General features: G+C 43.7%; 3 protein-coding genes and 2 non-coding genes across 7 annotated transcripts in view; 2 read left to right on the forward strand and 3 right to left on the reverse strand.

Moving 5' to 3' along the window:
* The window catches only part of rab6ba (RAB6B, member RAS oncogene family a), a 54,354-nt gene extending 47,247 nt beyond the window's left edge, over positions 1 to 7,107 (forward strand). For both annotated transcript variants that reach the window (XM_069704050.1, XM_069704051.1), the window contains exon 8: positions 4,699 to 7,107. In XM_069704050.1, coding sequence (XP_069560151.1) covers positions 4,699 to 4,763 — 65 coding nt within the window. In that variant the 3' untranslated portion in view covers positions 4,764 to 7,107. The remainder of the gene's footprint in view (positions 1 to 4,698) is intronic.
* Positions 7,108 to 9,375: 2,268 nt separating this feature from the next.
* LOC138624053 (tripartite motif-containing protein 3) lies at positions 9,376 to 11,327 on the reverse strand. 2 transcript variants are annotated; one of them, XM_069703923.1, is made up of 4 exons: positions 11,236 to 11,327; positions 10,351 to 10,888; positions 9,849 to 9,953; positions 9,376 to 9,752 (listed from the first exon to the last, which is right to left on the reverse strand). In XM_069703923.1, the coding sequence occupies exons 2-4, from the start codon at positions 10,722 to 10,724 to the stop codon at positions 9,707 to 9,709; spliced, it is 525 nt and encodes a 174-aa protein (XP_069560024.1). In that variant the 5' UTR covers positions 10,725 to 10,888; positions 11,236 to 11,327; the 3' UTR covers positions 9,376 to 9,706. The 2 variants fall into 2 exon arrangements, with proteins under 2 accessions (XP_069560024.1, XP_069560025.1); XM_069703924.1 differs by having other exon boundaries at positions 11,232 to 11,327.
* A 316-nt stretch (positions 11,328 to 11,643) lies between these two features.
* trnap-ugg (transfer RNA proline (anticodon UGG)) lies at positions 11,644 to 11,715 on the reverse strand. Its single transcript has one exon. It is a non-coding gene; the product is annotated as a tRNA-Pro (tRNA).
* A 424-nt stretch (positions 11,716 to 12,139) lies between these two features.
* On the reverse strand, positions 12,140 to 12,211 carry trnap-cgg (transfer RNA proline (anticodon CGG)). Its single transcript has one exon. It is a non-coding gene; the product is annotated as a tRNA-Pro (tRNA).
* A 703-nt stretch (positions 12,212 to 12,914) lies between these two features.
* cep63 (centrosomal protein 63) lies at positions 12,915 to 19,398 on the forward strand. Its single transcript, XM_069704049.1, has 14 exons — positions 12,915 to 12,999; positions 13,146 to 13,323; positions 13,518 to 13,613; positions 13,783 to 13,899; positions 13,992 to 14,072; positions 14,177 to 14,350; positions 15,487 to 15,632; positions 15,796 to 15,939; positions 16,688 to 16,784; positions 16,878 to 17,075; positions 17,949 to 18,035; positions 18,171 to 18,364; positions 18,438 to 18,774; positions 18,867 to 19,398. Exons 1-14 carry the CDS (start codon positions 12,959 to 12,961, stop codon positions 19,059 to 19,061), a joined length of 2,085 nt encoding a protein of 694 aa, XP_069560150.1. The 5' UTR covers positions 12,915 to 12,958; the 3' UTR covers positions 19,062 to 19,398.
* The last annotated feature ends 514 nt before the right edge of the window (positions 19,399 to 19,912 follow it).

Here is a 19,912-nt window from a genome sequence, read left to right on the forward strand (position 1 = left end):
TGGTTGGAACGCATCACTCGCATCCAGCCAATTACCTTTATCTCTGCTCCTGTTTTTCATCTCTGTCCTAATGAGGCGTAATGGATGTGGGAGCGAGCTGTGCAAGGTGGAGGTGTGGTGATGGATGGCAGGGGATGACAGTTCCTCAGCAGCTCTGTGCCTCTGCTGACACCGTCACTTAATGGAGCAGCTCCTCTGTTGTTATTGCATTGTGAATAGTATTGATCTCACTGAGAGAGGGCCACGAATAGGCCCAGTCCGGGTTATATCTGTGCCTTTTGTAGCCTGAAAGTGCCTCTATTATTATCACCTGTTGGATATTTTTCAGCATAATAAATAAAGTTTATGGACTCTTTTGAAGGCAGATTTCCAACAAAATGGCTAAAAACAAACTGAGTGAGCAGATTGAGTCGTAGACCTGTGAATTTCAGCAGCTTTTTAAACAGTGTTCACAATATGTTCTTTGTTTGCTTTAATTGCAGGACGGACAGGTCACACTGATTTATGGTGGATGTCGAGGCCCATGAGGCAGTCTTCTGCTCTCTTTCTGAGAACAATTTCTTACGTAATCATGGAGTGTCATTGCGACTGCAGGTCTGCAGACAGGGAGAGTAAAGAGGGTGCTTGACCCAGATCAAGTGCCGGGGTCATCCATGTTAATAAGAGAAAGAGCCAGAAAGCAAAATAAATCACGGCGGACTCCCGTCGGTCAGGAAGGGACAGTCAAAGGAAAGTGCCTCATTGTGTTCATAAATTGTGTTTAAAAGTTGTATGTTTAATTTGTGAAACAGAACATCATGCTGCTTCTATTCAGATCGTTTGGAAGGCAAAGCTTTGCTGTTTAGATTTCACCTTGTTGACATGACTGTCACTGATGCTTCCAAAGCAGTTCAATTTGACAAGTGAATATTACAGTGGGTACGGAAAGTATTCAGACCCCTTTAAATTTTTCACTCTTTGCTTCATTGCAGCCATTTGCTAAAATCAAAAAAGTTCATTGTATTTCTCATTAATGTACACTCAGCACCCCATCTTGACAGAAAAAAACAAATGTAGAAATTTGTGCAAATTTATTAAAAAAGAAAAACTGAAATATCACATGGTCATAAGTATTCAGACCCTTTGCTGTGACACTCATATTTAACTCACATGCTGTCCATTTCTTCTGATCCTCCTTGAGATGGTTCTACTCCTTCATTGGAGTCCAGCTGTGTTTAATTAAACTGATTGGACTTGATTAGGAAAGGCACACACCTGTCTATATAAGACCTTACAGCTCACAGTGCATGTCAGAGCAAATGAGAATCATGAGGTTGAAGGAACTGTCCAAGGAGCTCAGAGACAGAATTGTGGCAAGGCACAGATCTGGCCAAGGTTACAAAATAATTTCTGCACCACTCAATGTTCCTAAGAGCACAGTGGCCTCCATAATCCTTAAATGGAAGAAGTTTGGGACGACCAGAACTCTTCCTGGACCTGGCCGTCCAGCCAAACTGAGCAATCGTGGGAGAAGAGCCTTGGTGAGAGAGGTAAAGAAGAACCCAAAGATCACTGTGGCTGAGCTCCAGAGATGCAGTAGGGAGATGGGAGAAAGTTCCACAAAGTCAACTATCACTGCAGCCCTCCACCAGTCGGGGCTTTATGGCAGAGTGGCCCGACGGAAGCCTCTCCTCAGTGCAAGACATATGAAAGCCCACATAGAGTTTGACAAAAAACACATGAAGGACTCCCAGACTATGAGAAATAAGATTCTCTGGTCTGATGAGACCAAGATTGAACTTTTTGGCGTTAATTCTAAGCGGTATGTGTGGAGAAAACCAGGCACTGCTCATCACCTGCCCAATACAATCCCAACAGTGAAACATGGTGGTGGCAGCATCATGCTATGGGGGTGTTTTTCAGCTGCAGGGACAGGACGACTGGTTGCAATTGAAGGAAAGATGAATGCGGCCAAGTACAGAGATATCCTGGAAGAAAACCTCTTCCAGAGTGCTCTGGACCTCAGACTGGGCCGAAGGTTCACCTTCCAACAAGACAATGACCCTGAGCACACAGCTAAAATAACAAAGGAGTGGTTTCGGAACAACTCTGTGACCATTCTTGACTGGCCCAGCCAGAGCCCTGACCTAAACCCAATTGAGCATCTCTGGAGAGACCTGAAAATGGCTGTCCACCAACGTTCACCATCCAACCTGACGGAACTGGAGAGGATCTGCAAGGAAGAATGGCAGAGGATCCCCAAATCCAGGTGTGAAAAGCTTGTTGCATCATTCCCAAGAAGACTCATGGCTGTACGAGCTCAAAAGGGTGCTTCTACTCAATACTGAGCAAAGGGTCTGAATACTTATGACCATGTGATATTTCAGTTTTTCTTTTTTAATACATTTGCACAAATTTCTACATTTCTGTTTTTTTCTGTCAAGATGGGGTGCTGAGTGTACATTAATGAGAAATAAAATGAACTTTTTTGATTTTAGCAAATGGCTGCAATGAAACAAAGAGTGAAAAATTTAAAGGGGTCTGAATACTTTCCATACCCACTGTACCTCTGAGTTTTCAGTAGAAATCACAAAATGCAGCTAGAACAGAGAACAGCACTGTTTCTCAGCCTAATTGAGGCTCCACAGAAGGACTCAAATATGCCCCGAAGAACATTGCTGTCAGTTATGTGCCCATTACTTTGCTCTATTTTAAACAATAACAGTAACACACTCTCTTCAGAGAAACCTGGACTCACCAATGTCACGTCTACGGCCTCTTCATCCTGTATCATGTGATGTCGCTTTTTAAAGCTGCTATAGTCAGTGTTATTTATGAAACAATGGAACAGATGACGTTACAGTGATAACCCTGCAGGTTATTATCGCTTTATTCTCTCGGCACCCTCTTCTCTTTTTGAGCTATTTCAGCTTTTTGTTTTGGTTCTCAGTCTGCAGCTTTACTGTTTTTGTTCAGTGTTCAGTTCAGTTTCTTTATATAACACTATTCAGACACAGGTGCTTTACTGAGGCATGCAGATACACTCGGAAGAAGATTTTAGGAAGAAATTACATTTAAAGACAATTAAAAACAAGGCAGACATCAAAATTGCTTTAAAAAAAAAAAAAAACTCCCAATAAACTTGCTGGTGCTGCACTGCATGGCGTCACCTTCGATACGATGCTACTTATGCCAGCAGTGCATCAGCAGGTTTCAGAGACTCGAGCAGTGTTAGCTGCATTGCTATCCTTCTCCAACCAAATATCTTTTCTGTTCTGGTCTTGATATGAGTAAATTAGTTTGTTAAACTATATTTTAGGAATTTGAAAAGAAGTCATAATTTTTTCATCCATTATTCAGTTTAAGCAGTTGTCAGCAGTGATTGGCCACGCCCACAAAGGTCAGTGCAGCATGGATAGTTGATGTACCTGTGCTTCATATGGACATCCACACAAAGCTGCCACAAAATAACGTCTCTCGAGGGCCTTTAATCCATTCATCTTTTGTTAGACTGCTATTTTAAGCTCACAAACTAATTTAGAAAACCCATACATAATGTCAAAATATGTTTGCTGGTGGCTCAGTGATCCCTGTTGGGGAGATGCTTTCGACCAACTACACAGCACATACACATACACACGGTTATCAGATAACTCAGATATTCAGGACTAGGGGGGCTCATTTGGTTTGGTGATGTTGGCAGCTGAGATGAGCCTTCAGATTCCAGACGGAAACCAATTCAACAGGGAACACTCAAGTGTATGTTGTATTTAAAAGCTGCCCTTCATGTGACACTATATTATGATGACACGCTACCATAAAATATGGAGAAAAAAAACACATGAACTGCTGCCTGGAACGGTGTGTGGCAACCCCACTGAAAGATGAGCTGTTGAGGCACAGTGGGAACGCTTCCAATCGCACTGGCATACAATATGTAAGCCACACTGCTTACACACGCATAATGTTCACCAGAAAAATGAAGAATAAGTAACCAGCTACCAGCAGGTCTTTCCAACCACTCAGTCATGATGCACGTTTTGTCTCCTGAAGATAGAGCAGCTCCTTCTCATGTAGAGTTTAAAAAAAAAAAAAAAAAAAGCCCTGGAGGATCCACCAGGAATAACACCTTATCTGCATTATGGAAAAAAACTGCCAAATCATTCTGACTTCCAGCAGCTACTCATTAACACACCATTGTGCAGCAGCAGCAGCAGCATTAACTGTTGCACTGCAGTGCCAGCGAATTTATCCAGCATCCATTCTCAGTTTATTACCCGACTAACAATAGAGAAGTCTCCTCTGTGCTGAGTAACTGTTTAGGACATGTTGTCTCCCATCATGTCCAAAAACTGCTGTAGGAAATTAATTAGAAATAGATACTCTGCAATAAAGGTTCAAAATGTATTTCACAGGTAAATAACTTTTTTTTAAATTTGTATTATTGATTAATTGGAGTATTTTTGTATTCAGAATTGTTGGAAGATAATTAGAAAATAAATGAAGTCATTTTAAATAGCATCATCTAGTGGTTGTAAAGTGGTACTGCAGTCCATTCAAACTGCATAGTGTTGGCTCATTAAATACATCTTTCCCTGTATTTCATCTTTCAAATTGTCCACATACATTTATTCATAAATGAATGATATACAGCGTCTGTTATTACGTTTGCACCAGTAGATCATTAGTCCGGAGCTTCCTTAATGTGTTTCTCTCCAGTGATCGACATCAAGTTGGACAAACCACAGGAGCCCCAGACCACCGAAGGCAGCTGCTCCTGTTAATACTCAGCGCCGGTCCTGGAAAACCATCATTTACATCACATGCTTGTTCTGTTGCTTCCTATTGGTTAACCCTGCAGTTGACTTTGCACGTCGAGAATCTGGCCTCCTCACCTGACTATCGGTCGTTGGTTGGAACTAGCAATATCTGAATTGGGTTGTAAAGTAGTGTCGTCTACTTTGTTAACGAAACTGCCAAAAAAAAAAAAAGACAGGAAAAAATAATCTTTCAAAGATGTGAAGAAATATCCCCAGATTGATATGTGTATACATTTTTTTTAAGTAGAGAAGTTAGTTTCCCCAGTTTCTTTTTGTATTTTTGTATATTCAGGGAAATCTCTCTGGAAAGGTTGTGTTTCTTTTTGTTTTTGTTTTTTTAAAAAGATGCACACGTGAGCTCTCTATGCGAGAGCTTGAGAGGAACAGATGGTTTTAGACGTATTCTTATGGATGCTACTGCTGTTATGGGCAACGACGGAAATCCTGACCCCATTCTTGCCCAAACCTTAACCACAACCATGTCTTACTCTTAACAGCTCTTTTCAACTTTATACGTAACCATGTCCGGGCTAATGATGACCTAACCGTCCGCAGCCAATCACAGCGCTCCGGCCCATAACCCAGCTGGGATCCATAACTTTGCGTTTCACACGTTACAGGACAAACTGAACAGGAACATCTTGAGTATCTAATGCATGCCTAGTTTTTAAGCATAGGTACTGTCTACCCGTGTACACGAGTTTGAAAATGTAAATGGTACCGTTACACCAGTGACTTGATGCACTCTGATGACTCGTGCGAGTCGTTTTGTTTTTGAACTGGATTTGTATACTTGACTTCAGAATATCTTTTTGTCGTGCGTGTGTGTAAATGTGTGCTTTCTGTATAGGCAACGTTAGGATGCAGTTACATAGAGGGCCACTGCCGAGTCATCCGCATCATCCTCGCCACATCGCGGCACCTTTTAGGTCACCGTTCGATTTCACCCCCCCACACTCACAACAACGTGCCAGCTGCTGTTGCATCGTGTGATACTTTGGTGTTCGTGATTATGATAGTCTGCACATACAGTGTACTGCAGGTGAGCAGTGGAGAATCGAAGCCCTCGCCTTGTGTCGCAGAGGAACGGGAGCGTGCGGTGATCTGTAGACCGTGATGCAGGTTCTGTGATCAAAACAGACCTCAAACATCCCAAATCGGTTCCATTCCTGACAAAAGACTAATTTGCACATGTAGACCTTTCAGGTTAAAATGAAGTTATGACAAGCTTCATTGTAAATGTACAGTCACTCCATTCAAAGACATGTTGGATTGTCATAGAAACTGTCACAAGACGTGTTCCCGCTGAGATGAGGTTTTTCTTTGCTGCTTTTGTTTGAACTGACTACTGACGTTGGCATTATGCAATGTTGCGATGGTGTTTAAATTTGGCCTTTGTTTTCTGAGCCAGGTCTCGTGACGTCCTGGTGGTGAAGTCAGCCAGCGTCGAGAACACTACTTTGATTTGACTCGTCTTTGAAGTGAAATCTTTCCTGCACTTTTTAAGAACATGTTTTAGATTTAGAGTGACGATGTAAGTCTTAGAAACATGGTTGAAAAAAAAAAAAAAAAAAAAACTTCAGAACATTTGGGGTGTCGTGTCTTAGAGTAGAGTCAAATGTTGTAGGAATTGTTCACACCTGTCCAAAAAAAAGGGGAGCACTCTTGTGAAAACTAGTGAACCTTTCTAACCCACATAATGAGCCAAATAATCATAATAACAATAACAAGAGACAGAGCTGGGTTAAATATCGCCGGAGATCTTGATAGGAACGCGCTATTTCCGTGGGTTTGAGAACGACAAAGACAAGTTGCAATTTAAGTTTGAATCCCCAGAAAATAAAAACAAAACGGTCTTGTAATGTTGGAGCCGGCTGTGTTGCTGCCTATAAACAAAAGAGGAATGTTCTGCTCTCCATACCGACCACCCAGCCTTGGGAGGAGAGCACTCTTTGGGAAATGACTCGTGGGTCTTTCTTTTTTAAACGAGACCAAAATGATTGATCGGTAGCTGTAGGCGCTCCTTTGTATTTATTCCCCTTCGATATGAGAGTGGAGTCCACCTGTGTTTCCTGAAGGTAACGTTCCCTGGAAACGGACCAAGTAATGCAACAAATGTCTTAAGCGTGTGGAGGATAAGGGGGGTCTGCGTTAGAGGGTGGGGGTCCACAGCCTTTCCCTGTGGGTGTGTATGTTCTGTCACAGCTCTGAGCAGCAGACCGGATCAGTCCAGAGCTGGCTCTCCATTCACAGTGTACAGAGATCTAGCATGTCTCCAAATGATTAATAAAGATGTCTTATTACCAAATTCATGCCTGCTGCTTCTTTTCTTTCTTTTCTGTTACACTGTCTCTTTTTACCAACATCAATACATGCAGAGTACATGTTTATTACTCCTGGACTCTTGTAAAACATTTTCATTTGCTAGTTTTGATTTATTTGTTTTAATTGGGACAGACTGAGTGGACGTTTCTCACAATAAATCCCTGAAAGGGCACAAAATTAGCAAAGTTACAGCACTGTCCTGACTTCATGTCAAAATGATCTGCACTCTGTGATTATGTAGGTTACCAATAATGATGCAATAGTTGTGCCCATGAAGTACCGAGCGTGCTTGGTTTTTAGTTCACAAATATTCCCAGTTTCAGTTGATGACTGGATGTAATTCACCTTCACCCCCGGCTGGGCCTGGATTAACCCACAAGGTTGTCACTGGGTAGAAATGGGCCACTCGGCCACTCTCAGCCCTGGCATCATAATGCATCATAATGCATCATAATGCATCATAATGCATCATAATGCATCACAATGGCTTCTAAGGTCAAATGTCAGAAAGTCCAATTCAAGTCTTAATTTTGAAAAACTATATGTTTGACTTTATAGAACTGCGTTTTAGCCGACAGCAGCCCGGTGAGTCGGATGACTTCATGATTCTTCTCTTCTTAATATTTTAGTCTAAAGTTACGAGCTCTCACTTTATTGGTCAACTAATTGTGAATCAGTTGTGAGCACCAAAAACCAACGTTGAAAGTCATCAATTACTTCAGAAGGTAAACCGGGTGACTCGGTGCAGTCAGTCATCCAGTTTCAGTGTTGGCACCGGTTCTGTTCTGGTTGGTTTAGCTGTCAGTCTCACCGTCCCTGTACTGTACTGAGAGTATTTGCGTGTAATACACGTACACTAAAAGGAATGTACTACTGCTTAATGTAATTAGCAGGACTGAGGAAACTGTGTTGCCCCACGTTTTTGTTGCAAAGACTCCTCGCCTGAAGTCCTGCTGTAAGGTATGTTTGTGGTTCCTGCTCTAATAAATGGCTCATTAATCAGTCTGAGCAAAAACAACTTGCCATTGTTAAGGTGTAGTGTACTTATGTACTCAAAACAAATTGAGGGGAGTTGTACTTTTGCTGGAGTATTCCAATTTCACACTAATGTATATTTGTACTCCACCAGACTTCAGAGGGAAATCTTGTACTTTTTGCTGCCCTCCGTTTATCTGACAGCTTTTGTTAAAAGTTACTTTGCAGATGAAGATTTTAAACGCAAAACACACGGCTGTTAAAGAGGCCAGAGTACTTTTAGTCATAATACATTTCTCTGATAACACTTTTTCTAACACAGGACTCTTACTTGTAATGGATTATTTTCATATTAGTATTAACACATTTCCACCAGTTGTTTCCTGCTCCTTTCCACCAGCAGCGCACTGGGAGCCTGGGAATACACTGCGAAACTGAAACTGGTTCTTTGCCACTTTCACAACCGTGTTGCTGTTTGTTGTCTGCAGGGTTGCTGCCTCCCTGACGTGGTCCGGTCCAGACTGGGACAGCCAACCCCGCTGCTGCCAGCTCATAAAACCTGGATGCAGCTCTGTGTTTAGCATTATGGAGGCGATGATGTCAGTCATTACGATCACACTTATAAGCGTGGAAATAAAGGAGAAATAACACCATCGATACAAACATGACTAAGTGTGTGCCTCTGGCAGTTGTTCACCAAACCAGCGTGACAACTAACCGACTTCTTGCTTCATCCAGAGTGTCTCCACCGATACTGACTTTAATATGACAGACACATTGAGATTTAACCGTGACCTCCAACCGAGATTCAATTCTGCTCGACACACCCTTTTTCTTTCTCACAGTGGCGCATGCTGCATATATGTTTTGAACTGATCCGTGCACATAAGGTAACACAAAAAGAACACAAGGCCATTTCCATGAAAGTGAAGATCCAGTTTTCTGATATCTTAGAGCAGAATACTTGCCAGATGCTCGATGAATAGAGTTTATAATCCACTTTCCTGCTTGACTGAGTCTTTTGTGGCAGGTTTTTGTTGTTGTGTCGTTCCCACTAAAGTAATATTCACATTATCCAACAACAGAAATCTCCTGCTGGCTTCACTTTTTTTTTTTGTCACTTGAATCATGAATGATGTAAACGGTGACGTGAGGAAAGCGTCACGTCTTTGCTTTGAGCTCGTGATTCTTTTCAGATGACATCATCTCCTGCATTCATTAGTAAAAACACACAAAAAAAAATCATTTCAAAAATAGTTTTATTAAATACTTTGTCCACTAGCTATCATAAATAAAGAAAACAAGAAGCGTTTAGCGGTTGAGGTGTAGAGGGGACCATCTGTTGGGAGGGGGGCTCGGGGTGCTGGCCCCACCGGGACAGCTGAACTAAATCCCACAGCACCAGCTGGGAGAATTAAGCCGAGAATAAATAATAGGGAGACACGGCACCTTTGGCTGAGAACAAAACAATGTCGTGACAGCAGCACAAATGGATTCTCAGTCCTCAACCGCCTCAACTTTCCAAAGATGAGTTGGGTCTTCTGGAGCTGTTTACTGTCCACAAACAGCATCATCACATCATCCTGCAGCTGCTTCCTTTCTCTTCTCTAACACGTCTCCTCAGTGGAAAGTCTGCGCCAGGATTTCATTTCCCTTCAAAATAAGACAACCAGAACAACATTAGTCCACATTCTTACTCTTAGTCCAGCTGTCCTCGCAGACATCAACCACACAGACAGCAGGACTTACACATTGCTGCCGGGGACGATCCTCTCCTGGTGCTGCTTTGACAAACTGAACCTTTTGAAGAAGGCAGGCAGTTTCAGCTTCGTTCTGGCGGACCTCGAGGAGACACTAAGAAGAAGAAGTTGCTGTCAGACAGAGTTTCACTGCAACAGAATGCGGCGCTGCAGAGCCGAGGTGCTAATGAGAAGCTTTGTGGACAAATGGACTGCTTAGCACGGATGTGTGAATCTCTCGGTATGGCTGGAATTCAAATACAATACTGCTTCTGAAGAGCTCCTGTTCTCTTTTGACTCTATTTTGAATGCTCTCAGCCCTCACCCACCTTACAGCAGCAGCCTGTGGCATTATCTTAGTGTTTTGGAGGAAAAAAAACAAACTCCCTTATTCATGTTTGTTTATGTCACCTGCTTATGTACGAAGAGTCATGGCACAACAGTGTTAGATGCTCACAATGCCTGTAGACAAAAAGGGAAACCAGTTTTCCCTTGTGCTCTGATGAACCCACCATTCTGCTTGTAATGAGGGCTGCTGTTTAGCCTCCATCCTCTGCTGCTCAGGCTTTTGCTTCGGTCCACCTCCTTCCTCTTCCTCCTCCTCCTCCTCCTCCTCCTCTCCCTCTGTGTCTACCTCCTCTGGTATCTGCTCCCACAGCTTGCTGTTGACCCACAGAGCCTCCTGCAGGCTGAGGCCACGGCCTATGCAGGTCACCCGGCGACACAAAGGGCAGCCTACGGTGAGCAGCTCCCTCCTGACCCGCGACATAGTCTCCAGGCACGGCTCGCAGAAGGTGTGCCTGCAGTGGAGCACCCGGGGGACCCTGTCCATCCGGGAGTAAGGCAGGAGGCAGACGCTGCACTCACCGTCCTCACACAGAACCATGGTCAAAGTTTCCCCACAAAAATCAACCAAACTCTGTCTGGATGATCTGGAACCTGGAAGTCCTCAACGAAGAGTCCACCTGGAGACGTCCACTGTTTAGAAACGGGCAGTGATGATAAGTGCTCGTGGAAGCAGCAGGTCCCAATTTCCCAGGTTGTGTCTCCCTAATAAATGAAATAGGGTTTTGAATAGTTAGAGGTGCTATTTGAGTCATATCAAACTAAAAATGTATTTTGCAGTTTCTAGATTTGATTATCCCTTAATGCTATTTTTATTTCGACTTCACAGATCACAGTGATGTGTATTTATGAGCATAATCTAAACTGGATTTACAAGACAAAAGTCACACCCCAAAAATGTAGTTTAGAAAATTGAAGTTGAATAACGATTAAAGGCTTGTAGTGCAATTAGTGTGGTTGTTTTAATCCTGACATTAGAAAAACAAACCAGTATGATCCAATACAAATAATTGAAAAAGTTTTAAATAATAAAAAAAAAAAAACGTACTTACAGCTGGCCTTTGCAAATAACGCGTGAAATACTGCGAAACAGAGTCCTCAGATCGGTGTTTCAGAGTTGAAGGTGGTTGACTGTGCAGCTCAGCCTCACTGCAGTGAATGGTGACACGGAGCCGGCTCGTCTGCCGCCTGTTAGGAGTGTCTGTTGCGTTTGTGGGGGCGGAACAGAAACGTCTCTCTCTTTCTCACGGCTCGAACGCAACAGCTGGGGAAGCAGAGCCGTGGGGATGCTCTTTGTTCGGTGTTTGACGGAGGGCAGGTGGAGAAATGTGGGAGGAGGGGTGGGGGGGGGCAAACTGCGCTAACGAACCTCGCAAGCTGCAGCTCTTTTCAAAATGTGAACCACATCAGTATGGATGTGAATTCATTCAAATGAATGAAAAGATGGGAATTAAAAAGTTGGGCTCGTCCGGGATTTGAACCCGGGACCTCTCGCACCCAAAGCGAGAATCATACCCCTAGACCAACGAGCCATGCATGGTTCAGGGAGTTGTTGAGAATTTGTATGTTACTACTCTCTGCTACCTTCCAATAATAATCCGTAATTATTTATGTTCATTATGTACGTATGTGCGTACGTATGTATGACCTTACACTGTCTGTTTTCGGAGAGCCCATGACACTGGTGAAATAGATCTTCGAATAGCACACAGTTGCTACCTGCTAGCGAGCTAACGCTCATGTTAGGGTAAAACCCGGAAGGGAAACTCACATGTTTCTACAAACAAAACATGTGTCTCTTTATTTAGTCACAGAGCTAAAAAAAAAATTAAAAACATGGTACCTGCAAAAGAGGAATGTTCCCTGCTTCAGTGTTTACATCTACTGCAAAAGGAGATGTGAAGTGACAGGCGGGTTTGTCGTTGATTAACGACACTTACTACCGCGAATAAAATTGGGCTCGTCCGGGATTTGAACCCGGGACCTCTCGCACCCGAAGCGAGAATCATACCCCTAGACCAACGAGCCACGTGTTCCAGTTGGGAAATAAAAGGATATTTGTAAAGACTCTCAAACACGTAAACGGTATACTTTCATATATTATTATTGTTTTAATATTAACGGTAGTCGCGATATCTATCGTTACACTCAACAATGCAATTTTATTCCCGGTGTAGCCCGCTGATTTAAGTGTGCAAAAGGTATAATTTTTTTTTTTTAAAGTATGTGTTATCATTGTAGGAACCATCTTGATACTTTAATCTCTAAACGGATCGGTTAATACTGTAATTTGGTTTTATTACAAGAGTTGTAATTATACGGTAGCTGTTTACTGAGCCCATCGCTGAGCGCCATTTCTCCGGAGTTACGTACAGCGTGCTGACGTCACAGGTTGGGGGTGGAGTTACCGCCTTACGTCAGGAAACCCTCAGCGCCTCAGATAGTAGTTTGTTGTACACTGTAGTTTTGTTTGTGATGTAAACAACTGTTTTTGGAGGCACTGAAACTAGCTAAGGTTAGCTGCTAACGCTCGCTAATCATGTTAGGAACTGTAACTTCGCTGTAGTCCGAAATACGTGATTGAAGCCGAAACAAAAGAGGCTTCGCGGACGTCGTTGCTGCCAAGTTTGATTATTTTATAGGTTGCTAGGTTGATCAACTGAGCGCGTGGGGACAGACAGGTTAAAGTGTCCACAGGGCTTTTATATATATATATATATATATATATATATATATATAAATATATATAAAAAGACTTTAGTAACCACACACCAGATGGAGGCTTCTCTGGGATCGATGCAGAATCCTGATCTGAGGTAACTCGGTAACAACTGAGGTTGTTTTTCAGAATCACTGACAACCAGTGACGATGAGCTCTTGCAGAGAGGAGAACCTCTTGGTTAATGTTCACGAGTTGTTGTTTTTAACACACCATCATCATGTTTTTGTCTGTGTTTTGCAGCTCCGTCCTGTCATCCTGTGAGCCAGAGCTGCAGGAGCTGATGCGACAGATTGACATTATGATCACTCATCAGAAGAAGGAGTGGGAGGCTGCGATCCGGGCTCTGGAGCTCAAGCTGACGAGAGAAGAAGAGGAGCTTTTAACTTCAAGGAATATCATTGAGCAGAGGGACCTGGAGGTGAAGTAGAGCTGCCACAATAAAGTCAGACTCTAGTGTTTCTTAAAGCAGCTACAGCTCCTCTTTTTATGAGCTGAGGTGAACTGAGAGGGATCCAATGTTATGCCATGAGGAGTATAAGCATTTGAATAAATGGTGATGTGTATTTCCCATTTTTTTTTCTCCCCCATTAACATCACCACCCCTGATTGTAGATCGGATTGCTCCACAAGCAGCTAAAAGATGTCCAGACCGGTCGACAAATGTCGGTTGCCAAGTATGAGCAACAACTGCTGAATGTCCGAGAAGAGGTGAGACAGCTTGTCTGTTACACAGTTAAACCACCGGTAGTCAGTTCATCAGTCACTAAGTAGACTCGGGTGTTCATCTGTATTTTACAAATCTCTTCAGTTCTGCTTGGGCAAAGTTGTAGTTTACAAGAGAGTTTTTCAATATATTGATAAATCTGTTCTTCTGCAGTTGGATAAATTACAGAGAAGTTACCACAAGCTTCAGCGCAAACAGCTCAAGGAGACGAGAGGAGGCGCAAAAGAGACGGATTTTTCAAAGGAGACCCAACTCCGTGAAGACACTATGGTCTGCTTCCCTTTTGCATTTGTTTCCTGAGTGACCATTCTTACCATCTGCTGCTCCTGTGAAGTAAAATCATCCTCACGTCTTCCTACCAGCGCTTTGTGGAGCACCACAAACAGCTGACGTCCCTGCAGGCCCAGAATAAGAGCCTGATCGATGAACTCTCACACATGAAAGTAAAAGCAAATCTGTCACCTTTACACGTAAAGTCAGTTTGATGCCAAAGCAAAGCGGAGGCAGGTCATTTTTGGACACGTGTTTTCTGTCACTGTGTTTGCAGTCCCAGCGGGCATCGTGGCCGGTGGAGAGGCCGCACAAGGAGTGTTGTTCAGAGGTGCAGCAGCTGCGTTCTCAGCTGGAGAAGGCCGAGGGCGGCCGGCACGCTCAGGAGCTGGAGCTGGAGCGCCTCCGCCCGCTTGAGATGTGGCTGGGACAGTACCAGACGGAGCAGCAGGTGGGCACACAGACAGGAGGTACAAGCAGTGGTAGATAAAGGTGATCATGTTGGACCCCGTTTTAGGCACCCTTACTATCCTGTATTAAAAAAAAAACAAGAAAGAAACTGTAGAACACACATAAACAGTACAATGGTTTACCTAATGATGACTCGTATCAAAATTTAGAAGAAAATAGTTTCAAAAAAGTTACCCATTTTTTATTAAGAGGCAATATTAATGAAAAAAAAAAAACGTTTTAATATTAGATATATTTTTCATATGCTTCAGTGTCTCCTAGTCTAACTCACTGGCAGGTTCATTCCTGCAGCATAACAAGTTGGCAATAGACTGTCAGACAACAAACCCTCAGCTGTAACATTGCATTTCAGAGACAGTCATGGAGGTCCAGACTCTGACCTCACCGAGGGATGTTAAACATCCCGGCAGCTTCCATAGCAGGACCTTTATGAAGAAAGACACCGGTACCCCAGTGATGAGTGACAACCTTTTCATATCACTCACAGTTGGTGTCCTCCGTTAGCCAATGTAGACAGTACGGTGGAGAATATTGTAGAAGGTCTCTGTAAAAAAGTCTGTTTCATTGAGCAGTATGTTCAACATGAGTTCAGTGGGACAGTCTGCTTCATATAGTTCCTATAGCATTATATTTGTAGTATAATGTAGTTTAGTATGTTAGAGGTTCAGATGCCTGAGTTGTTAGCACTTTCACCAAAGAATGGTTTCCCCTTTAAACTTTTCAGATGGCAAAAAAACCCATAAACTTTATACAAATAATAAAAGGATAAAAACAATACAACTTTGTAAGCAGAACTTTTTTTTACCTCTTCTTACCACTGTAACTAAAACTACCTGTCTGCATGTAAAATAAACAGAAATGCTGCATGTTTAATTGATACATCAGCCTTAGCCATCTAATTTGTTGTCCAGAATACCACTGAGTGAGTACTTTAACTTGTGAAGTACATTTTGCTGATAAACATGGTCTACTGGCGCGAAGGGAAGGATCGGAGTACTTCCTCCACCACTGCCAATCACCAAATTTAAATCATTTGAACTGAATCTAGCCAATCTGGGGGGCCTCTGTCAGCCTTCATCTGCAACAGGTGGAATAAAGTCAAATATTCTTCCACAGCTGCACTCAGAGGAGCGGCAGGAGCTCCACGCCACACTCAGCTCCCAGGATACATTTGTTCGGAGAGCCAGTCTGGAGCGCCAGCAGCATCATAATGAAGTTGCCAGACTCAACCAAGCGCTGCAAGCTAAAGATCAAGTCATCCGGTGGGTGGATTTCCAATATTATGATGTAGTACAGCCGATCACACACAAGGGGGCATTCTTTACCAACACTGTGAGCGGGATGGACTGAAGTAACGGTCAGCTTTTAGCAGTCTGACAGAAAACCAATTCTGCCAGTGTGTATGGTTGTTGTTTGTGTACGCAGCTCTCTGGAGGACTGCCTGGCAGCTCGGGGCTGCGCTGCTGTGGAAACCCTCAGACGAGATCTGGAGAAGTCTGCAGCCAAGCTTCAGTGTTCCCGGGACTGTGAGGTCCATCTCAGGACTGAACTGGCAGGTCTCAGAGAGAGGTGAATGCTGCTGTCTTTATAACAACAATATAAGATCGGTATTGTGGGTGTTTTGACATTAACTTTTTTGTGTGGAAAAAAAAACAAATAATTCAAACGGTAGAATCAATCAACCAGAACGACTCGTTTTGGTCATAAGATCTTGTAAAAAATTGTATTGTGGTTGACCACAGATTTGTTGTCTTTGGTTGAACATTTCTGATGATTCCTGAAGGTAGCTCCAGGTATGAAAAGTCTAGAAAATATTGAAGCCAGTGACCAACCAGTGTATCATGCAGAGGTTTCCAACGCTGAACTAAAATCTTCTTGGCAGCCGTCAGACCAGCCCCTCTGATTGTGTTGTTGGACAGTTATCATTCATCAGAGGACGTAAAGTTGTCCAGTTCCACTGGAACTTGTGCTCCAGTTAGTTATGAGAAGTTATTAATCAGAGAAGAACCGCCGGGGCAGAAAGGGACAGAATAGATCTGCTGCCACTCATTCGATGTCTAAATTTAAGAGTCCGGTCCTGGACTTGGAATATATTTATGGGAATTAAGTTTTGTAGAGATCTAAGTCACTATTCGTCTTGAAGCTTTGAATCTGACCTCAATGGAACCCCACAAGTTTTAGAAGCTGATCTCACCTTGAAGTAGAAGAGAGAAGGTTTATTTACGCCACAGTGAGTTACCAAGTCTTAAAAGCAGAGAGTTAAATTGATTCCATTTTGGAATTTGCCAGATTATTTTCTTCATTTGTTTGTGCTCAGACTGGAGACGGTGAGCAGACAGAGATCTGACCACTCACAGATGGAGCTGAAGCACCTCAAAGCAGAATGTGACTCTTCTGTAGCTGAAACGAAAAAGGTCCGAAAACTCCCCCGATATTGTTGTTATCGTTGTCGTTGTCGTCAGCTCCGTCACACATTTACTTCTCTCCTCTCTGGATTTATTCTGCAGCTCAGAGAGGAGCTCCAACGGGCCAAGCAGACTCACAGCGGGGAAGTTGAGGGAATGAGAAAGGAGGTGTCAAAGCTGACCAGCGAGCTGCATCAGCGCGACATCACCATCGCCACACTGAGCGGCTCCTCGTCCAGCATCACGCAGCAGCTCCGTGGTGAGGTGGAGCGAGCACAGCAGAAGGAAGCTGAGCTCAAAGTGAGTTACTAACAGTCTGACCATGAAATGATCCAATCTACTCTAAAGGGGCACATAGAAGCGGATTCATCCGGTTTCTTCTTGTGCCTGAGAACACGTACACATTTGCTGGCTGCGTATCAACAAACTGCTCTGTGACACAAAGGTTAAGTTGCATGTAAACCAATTCTTACATTACAGATGAATTAGTTTGAAAACATAAGCTGATTTCTACTTGTCATTGTTGTGATCTGTGAGATTTCTCTTTATTCATTTGGCATCAGTTCTTTGATGGTCGTTTCCACAGCAGAGTGAAAACACCAGGAGGATGAAGCTAATCAGTCCACTGATGTATCAGAAGTGTGACAGTCTCAAACTCCATCTGACTCATCCTCTGTTTACGTGGACAGCAGAGTCTGCACTTCATTGTTTGTCCTTCAGTTGTGAAACTTCTTGTGCAGCTCCATCCTGATTATTGTCGGCTACAAACTGCCTGAATTTTTAAAATGCCAGCAGAAAAAAAAAAAAAAAAAAGGCATATTTGACCAGTCAGTTCAGTACTGTAAGCATCAGTGTGAAAGTCCCTTAACCTCCAGAAAGGGCTTCTGTTCACATGAGCTGGAACTTTCTTGGTGATAAAGCGATTTCCCTGGAACTTAATTTAGATAATTTGGTTCCTCTGGGCGGAAACTGAGATTCTCAGGTTCTTGTTCGCGGGGAAAGTTCCCAGTAAATGCACCCGTTCTCGTTTGTACGCTGGGTTCCTACACATTTTATGTGTATTTTTTTAGCATTTATTCCTTATCTTTAATAAGTTAATGCAGCCTGCATCCTGCTGAAGCTTACTGGCTCCTCTGGGGGTCATTTATCTTTTTTTCTTATTGACTTTCTCAGACGGCTCGGGCACAGCTGGAGATTCTCCAAACTGAGAACCAGCATTTGAAAAGTCTGCTGCAGAGACTGCAGCCTCACGCACACAAGGTTTGTCCGCTCGGACAGATTGATGTCGTCATCACACAGTTTCAACAACTCTTTTCTTAATGTGGCTTCGGCGCTTGTCTCTAAATCGGACTCATCTCTCTTTGCGTTTACCTTGAACCACGTCTCTCTGAGCAGAGGGCCGACTCCTTTGGGCCGGCTTCGTTGAAGGACAGTTATGTGGCGTCTCTGAGCAGCTTGGAACAGGAGAAAGGGCAGGTACGGGAGGAGCTGGCTGAGACCAGGTCACAGCTTCAGGCCTCCAACCAGACCTGTCAGGACCAATATGCAAGAGCTGTGCCCAGCCACACCATGAGTGAGGATCAGTACAGGTAGGTAGCACATACACAGAGACACACATCCACAAAGGCTCAACACCTAACCCTCTTTTTGTTGTTGTTGCAGGCTGCAGGAGGACACGCAGGCCGCTAACGCTGTGCAGCAGGAGAACCCCACTCGCTGTGAAGGGGAGATCCAGAAGCTCTTTAAAGAGCTCCAGACTCTGTCCCGGACCCCCACAGAGCAGACGTGCAGCCTGGCCACAGACGCCGGGCCTCCTTCATCATCATCATCATCATCATCATCATCCTCCCCCTCCTCCCACTCCACCAGAATGTTCAGGACACACTCAGTGCCAGCCATATGTCTCGAAGCATCAGCTGATGAGGGACAAAACTCGTGCTCCAAACACTCTCTGATTTCAGGGTCCAAAGAAAAAGGCTTTCTCTCGTCCTCTTCAGCGGTGAGGCTCATCACATATCCTGACCTGAGCTGATGTTCTACTGAGCTCTTGTTAAGGAAAATCCTACAGTTGTGTTTTTGATTTCTTCCCAGGAGCCTCCGTCGGTGTCAACGGAACACAGCATGGTCAGGCGTTTCCTGGAGGAGGAGAACCTGCAGTGTGAGGTGATGCAGCAGAGACTGGACAGCTACATCCAGGGTATGAGAGAGGACAACCTCAGAACCATGTCCAAGTACCTGCCCAGTGGCTCCAGAACCGAGTCCTCTTCTGTGCAGGACAGCCAGTGAGTCTCAGCATGTGTTCACGTACTCGTGCCTTCGTACATTGTCGAGAATGACAGCACATGGGCAGGATGGAGCCTCACTTGATGGAACTTTGGAGACATCTGTCCCTATTTTTACAATGTTTTGCACATTTAACATTAGTATGGCTGCTTAGAGTGTTTCTTAGACGCTGTCAGCAGTAAATGCCACCTTTTATAGCTTATTAGCTCCACTAGCTTTTTTCTTTATGATGTATTTGTCCGTGTGCCAGCAGAAACTGAGATGTGGTGTTTCAGTTTGTATGCGTTTTAATTTGAGGCATTATAATAATTGTAAATATTAAATTGTTTTCACCAACCTTCATCTTGTGTTGGAAGTTGTACTGCCACGACCACAACTGACTGCTGTGAAGGATGCTGTACATGTTCTGTGCCTTCATAATAAAGGTAACAAAGGCCCTGTTCACACCTGACATCTACCTGCCTCCTGGGGGAGCCGATCACGAGGGCACAGCTCCAAGTACGTGTCCTCACACCTGACATTAACATTTCGAAGAAGAAAACATGGCAACACATACAGAACCAGAAGGAGAGAGGAGTTGAAGTAACAGGGATGTTTTCTATTGGATGTTACTTCTATTACTTAGAGGGTGTCGGTTGAGTTGGTGGTCCCTTACTGTGTCTCGGGTCGTATTTTAGTTCACGCTGCTAGTAGAACGTGGCCATACGCAGATCGCATCTCAATGCATCATCAACGCATCACACCTGTGCTTTGAGGTGTTCCCTTGGGATCGGATCACCCAGAACTAATATTTTGGTCTGAACGGGCTCACTCGCCTGAATTTATAACCCTAAACACACAACAATATTTTCATT

This window comes from Brachyistius frenatus, unplaced genomic scaffold, assembly GCF_029030835.1.
Source record: "Brachyistius frenatus isolate BFR_SWC_R1_liver_20210118 unplaced genomic scaffold, ASM2903083v1 Contig_49, whole genome shotgun sequence".
Lineage (NCBI taxonomy): Eukaryota > Metazoa > Chordata > Actinopteri > Embiotocidae > Brachyistius > Brachyistius frenatus.